This window comes from Humulus lupulus, chromosome 1, assembly GCF_963169125.1.
Source record: "Humulus lupulus chromosome 1, drHumLupu1.1, whole genome shotgun sequence".
In the NCBI taxonomy this organism is placed as follows: Eukaryota; Viridiplantae; Streptophyta; class Magnoliopsida; order Rosales; family Cannabaceae; genus Humulus; species Humulus lupulus.
In genome coordinates, this window is record NC_084793.1 from 193,225,117 (window position 1) to 193,231,318 (window position 6,202).

Here is a 6,202-nt window from a genome sequence, read left to right on the forward strand (position 1 = left end):
TGAAGTGCTACTTCACTTTGGTTTTTGCTACAAAATCAACAAATCATTAGTAACAAATAATAATCAAATATTTGTTAATCATCAAAACAAGGAGACTTAAGAGTTTGGGTCAACACATTCAAGTATTCATCCTCCTACTATTGAGGCAAATAATTTTGAGATAAAACCCTCGATTATTCAGATGGTACATAATTGTGTACAATTTGGGGGACTACCAACAAGGATCCAAATCTCCATATCACCAATTTTTTAGAGTTCTCTGCGACATTCAAAATGAACAGGGTGAGTAACGATGCTGTTAGATTGAGATTATTCCCATTTTCATTAAAAGACAAAGTTAAGAGTTGGTTGAATTCATTACAAGCCAAATCTATAGTTACTTGGGAAGACTTGGCACATAAATTCCTTGGTAAATATTTTCCTCCCACGAAGTCAGCCTGATATAGAGGAGAGATTAATAATTTCCATTAGCTGGATGGGGAGTCTTTATATGATGCGTGGGAACGTTTTAAAGAGTTGCAAAGGAAGTGCCCACATCATGGAATAGAGAAGTGGCTGTTAGTGCATACATATTACATTGGTTTGGGGGGAAATACAAGGACAATAATTGATGCAGCATCGGGAGGAGCGTTTATGAGAAAAAGTGCTAATGAAGCTTATGAATTACTGGAAGAGATGACCATGAATAACTACAATTGGCCTACTGAGCGTGAGAATAAGAAGGTCGTTCTTATTGCTTTATTGATCGCACAAGTGGCATCTCTAACCAAGCAATTGCAACAGAATAACCTCACTGCACAAGCAATGCAAGTACAGAATGTCATGAGTTGTGAGATTTGTGGGGGACCGCATTCTTATGAACAATGCCCGAGCACAACTAGTTGCTCGACAGATGTGAACAGTATGCCTTTGGAACAAGCACAAGTAATTGGTAACTTTCCATGACCAACACCCAACACTTACTCAAATTCATGTACTCCTGCGTGGAAAAATCACCCTAACATGTCTTGGAAAAATAACCAAGGTTTACAACCACAATATCCACCTCATCAACCGACTTATGGACTACATTCTAGGCCTTATTATGATCCAAACCCACGCCCATCTCATCCACCACATCCTCCAATGAACTCACCAACAACTCAACCAGACCAATTAAATCAATTCATGACAGAGACAAGGTCTTCAATTAGGAATTTGGAGACACAAATGGGTCAGTTTGCTAAACTAATTTCTAGTTGACAACAAGGGAATTTTCCTAGTTCAACAGAGGTAAATCCTAAATAACAATGTCAAGCTGTCACTTTGAGGAGTAGGACTAAGTATGATGGGCCTATAGTGGATGACAAGGGAAAGAAGATAGTGGATAGAAATGCTACTAGTCTAGCACAAGAGGAGGTTATTGAAGATCTTTCAAAGACAGAGAAGTCGAAATACACCGAGCCTACACCAAAGATTCCTTATCCTCAACGGTTCCAAAAGGCCAATCTTGATAAACAATTCTCCAAATTTCTTGAGGTATTTAAGAAACTTCACATTAACATTCCTTTTGCAGAGGCTCTAGAACAAATGCCTAGTTATGTGGCATTAACAAAAGTGTGTAGTGCAATTATTCAAAAGAAACTTCCTCAAAAGTTAAGAGATCCGGGCAGCTTCACTATACCTTGCACCATTGGGAACTTTCATTGTGAGAGAGCTTTATGTGATTTGGGTGCAAGTATTAATTTAATGCCGCTGTCCGTATTTAAAAGACTTGGTTTGGGGGAAGCTAGTCCCACTACTGTTACTCTTCAACTGGCTGACCGTTCATTAACACACCCCCGAGGTATTATAGAGGACGTTTTAGTAAAGGTAGATAAGTTTATTTTCCCAGCGGATTTCATTGTATTAGATATGGAGGAAGATGAGGACATGCCTATTATATTGGGACGACCATTTTTAGCCACGGAGCAAGCTTTGATAGATCTCCAGGAGGGTGAGTTAAGGCTCAGAATACAAGGTGATGAGGTCTTTTTTAATGTTTTAAAAGCCTTGAAATATCCTTCTGCTAGTGACATTTGTTTCAGTATTAGTTTATTGGAGAAACAAGGTAAAGGGGTCTAGTCTATTAAGGACCCACTTGAGTTGTGTTTGGTTGCAAGTCTTGAAGAGTGTGCTGGTTTCGAAGCCAGTGAATATGTTAAGTGGCTGAACTCATCAGGGAAAATTTATAAAAAGACATATGAGGAATTGGGGCAAGTGCCTGAGAGACCTCTCCCATCTATAGAGAAGCCACCAGTTTTTGAGTTAAAGACTTTATCGGATCCGCTTAAGTATGCTTGTTTGGGTAAGAATGACACTCTCCCGGTTATTATTTCAGCTTCTTTGTCTATGATTGAAGAAGAAAAGTTACTTAGGGTGTTGAGGGCTCACAAGCTAGCAATTGGGTGGACTTTAGTAGACATCAAGGGTATAAGCTCTTCAATGGTGATGCACCGTATATTAATGGTGGATGATAGTAAGCCTAGTATTGATGCTTAGAGGAGGCTCAATCCTTCAATGAAAGAGGTGCTAAGGAAGGAAATTGTTTAATGGTTGGATGCAGGGGTAATTTACCCAATATCTAACAATGCATGGGTTAGTCATGTTCAAGTAGTCCCGAAGAAGGGTGGCATGACGGTGGTTAAGAATGATAATAATGAACTGATTCTAACTCGTACAATAACGGGGTGGAGAATTTGTATTGACTATTGTAAACTGAATAAGGCCACCAGGAAAGACCATTTCCCATTAACTTTTGTAGATCAGATGTTGGATAGATTGGCAGGCCATCCTTATTACTGTTTCTTGGATGGATATTCGGGATACCATCAAATTCCCATAGCACCGGAGGATCCAGAAAAGACTACCTTCACGCGCCCCTTATGGAACGTTTGCATTTCATAGAATGCCATTTGGGTTATGTAATGCTCCAACAACTTTTCAAAGATGTATGATGTCTATCTTCTCAGACATGGTGGAAAAAGGTATAGAGATCTTTATGGGTGACTTTTCAGTCTTTGGGCCATCTTTTGATGGATGTTTGTCTAATTTGGAGAGGGTTTTGAAAAGATGTGAGGAGTCGAATTTAATATTAAACTGGGAGAAATGTCTTTTTATGGTGACAGAAGGCATAGTCTTGGGCCACAAAATTTCACGCCATGGTATTGAGGTAGACAGGGCCAAGATATCGACAATAGAAAACTTACCTCCACCGGTGTCTGTTAAAGGGGTTTGTAGTTTTTTGGGCCATGCTGGATTTTACAGGAGGTTTATAAAAGACTTTTCGAAAATTTCAAAGCTCTTATCTACTCTACTTATGAATGGTGTGGTGTTTGACTTTGATGCTGACTATTTAAGGGCATTTAACACTCTGAAGGAAAAAATTGGTGTCTGCTCCGATTGTTGTATCACTGAATTGGGAACGTCCTTTTGAATTAATGTGCGATGCTAGTGATTATGCAGTAGGAGCGGTTCTAGGACAACGAGTTGACAAGGTATTCCGAACGATTTATTATGCTAGTCGAACCTTGAATGATGCTCAATTAAATTATGCAACTACTGAGAATGAATTACTTACAATTGTCTTTGCATTCGACAAGTTCAGGCCATATTTAATTGGTAATAAGGTGATTGTTTATACAGATCATTCCACCATTAAGCACCTTATGACTAAGAAGGATGCCAAGCCCCGCTTGATTCGATGGGTCTTATTATTGCAAGAGTTTGATATGGAAATTTGTGAATAAAAGGGGACAGAAAATCTAGTTGCAGATCATTTGTCTAGATTAGAAAAAGGAGAAGAGCATAATGAGAAAGAGGAACAAATTGATGAAAACTTTCCGGATGAACAGTTATTTTCGATTGAAAGTGAAGAAAAGCTACCTTGGTTTGCGGATTATGTCAATTATTTGGTAGCTAAAGTTGTGCCTCCAGACATGCCAAAGCAACAACTCAAAAGGTTCTATTCGAAAGTCAAGCATTATTATTGGGATGAGTCCATTCTCTTTCATCATTGTGCTGATCAAGTAATTAGAAGATGTGTCCCGAAAGAGGAGATGATTTCCATACTTACTCATTGTCATACTTTACATTGTGGTGGTCACTTTGAAGGAACAAGGACAGCAGCTAAAGTTTTGCAATGTGGATTTTATTGGCCCATGTTATTTAAAGATGCTAGTGCCTTTGTTAAGAGTTGTGATCGTTGCCAAAGGACCGGTAACATATCAAGAAGAGATCAAATGCCGATGACTGGAATTCTGGAAGTTGAGTTGTTTGATGTGTGTGGAATAGATTTTATGGGGCCTTTCCCATCATCTTATAATAACAAGTACATTTTGTTGGCAGTAGATTATGTTTCTAAATGGGTGGAAGCTACAGCAACTCCTACTTGTGATGGTAAGGAGGTGCTTAAATTCCTTCATAAAAATATTTTTACCTGGTTCAGTACTCCAAGAGCAATTATTATTGACAGAGGAAGTCATTTCTGCAACAAGTCATTCACAGCTCTATGTGCTCGTTATGGAGTTCATCATCGAAAGGCCTTGTTCTGTCATCCACTTGCAAATGGTCAAGCAGAAGTGTCAAGCCAAGCCGGGAGATTAAAAGTATTTTGGAGAAGACTGTAAACACATCAAGGAAGGATTGGTCGAAAAAGCTTGATGATTCATTGTGGGCATATCGCACAACCTTCAAGACTCTGATTGATATGTCACCAAATCAACTGATGTTTGGAAAGGCATGTCATTTACCGGTGGAACTTGAGCACCGAGCTTATTGGGCAGTAAAAAAGCTGAATGATGATCTCTTTATAGCGGGACAAAATAGGCTTTTGGAGTTGAATGAGCTCGATGAATTTCGAAATGAAGCCTATGAGAATGCAAAGATTTATAAAGAAAAGTCTAAGGCATTTCGTGATAAAATGATAATTAGGAAGGATTTCCAACCGGGAGACAAGGTGCTATTATTTAATTCTCGATTGAAGCTTTTTCTAGGAAAATTAAAGTCGAGATGGTCGGGACCATTCACAGTTGTTGTCTCATTGCTTTATGAAGCGATACAGATTCATAGAGAGAAGACGGGCCACTTTAAAGTGAATGGTCAGAGATTAAAGCACTATTTGGAAGGACCGGTGGAAAAATGCAAGTCTGTGTTGCTTTTGGAACCCCTTTGAATTGGGTATTCACCGTCCGACTAAATGACGTTAACGACAGCGCTGTAGGAAGCATTCCTATAATTTATTTCAATTTTTGTGTTTTTTTTTGTTTTAATTCTTAATTAGTTGAACAATTGTATTTAATTTCGTTTTGGATTTGTAAAGATTTATTTATTATTTTTAGTAAAATGTATGTAAAAATCATGTAATTCGTGAAAATGTTATTTTCAAATTTAGTTTGGACGTCAAGTCGCGACTTGAGTTTGTAAGTCATGAATTTAAACAAGCCAGAGAGCATGGCGAATCAAGGAGGAGGCGGGCCGCAACTTGAGCTTATAAGTCGCGGCCCCAAGACAAGTCAGAGAGCATACCTGGTCTTGTAGTAGAGGCGAGCTGCGACTTGATTATGCTAGGTCACAGTGCTTGCAACTGGAAATTGAAAAAAAAATTGAGGCAGGCCGTGACTTGATAGTGCTGGGTTGCAACGCACCTCCATCAGAAAGGGGAAAACATGTTTAAATTCATTTTTTTTCAACCTACAACCCTCATTTCACATTTTTCTTCCTTCCAACACAATTTTTTTTGATAATCTCTCTCATTTATACATTTTCCTTCTTCTTAAAACAACCATAAAGCCACACCCACAACTTCCTAGTTCGATATGTCCTTCTTTCTTTCTTTTAATCTAACCCTAAATTGTTCTATTTGTGACATTGAAGATTGGAAGAGCAATTGAAGAGTGGGCAATCTCAAAGACTCAAAGGCAAGTAAGTTTTTCCTTTTTAATGTTCTTGAAGTTTTTGATTGAAGTAATTCAGTGACGAGATTGATTTGGAATTTTTTGAAAAACATTGTTAGTATATTTTGTGTTCTTTGAGTTGGGATTATTGAGGTGTTATTTAGTTGAGAATGTAAGATAAATTAGCGGAAGTGCCGCCGGATTTTTGTTGTAGTATTTGGTGCATTGTGTGATTATGGGACCACGAAAATAACCTGCTAGGGTTACGTCTTCTAAAAGTGCCAATCGCC

The 6,202-nt window shown here is 38.4% G+C and overlaps 1 protein-coding gene and 1 non-coding gene across 2 annotated transcripts; one reads left to right on the top strand and one right to left on the bottom strand.

Annotated features, from left to right (window-relative positions):
- Nucleotides 1-439: 439 nt before the first annotated feature.
- On the bottom strand, nt 440-545 carry LOC133813737 (small nucleolar RNA R71). Its single transcript, XR_009884739.1, has one exon. It is a non-coding gene; the product is annotated as a small nucleolar RNA R71 (small nucleolar RNA).
- A 2,447-nt stretch (nt 546-2,992) lies between these two features.
- On the top strand, nt 2,993-5,191 carry LOC133825853 (uncharacterized). Its single transcript, XM_062258747.1, has 5 exons — nt 2,993-3,288; nt 3,398-3,515; nt 3,771-4,046; nt 4,132-4,236; nt 4,493-5,191. Exons 1-5 carry the CDS (start codon nt 2,993-2,995, stop codon nt 5,189-5,191), a joined length of 1,494 nt encoding a protein of 497 aa, XP_062114731.1.
- The last annotated feature ends 1,011 nt before the right edge of the window (nt 5,192-6,202 follow it).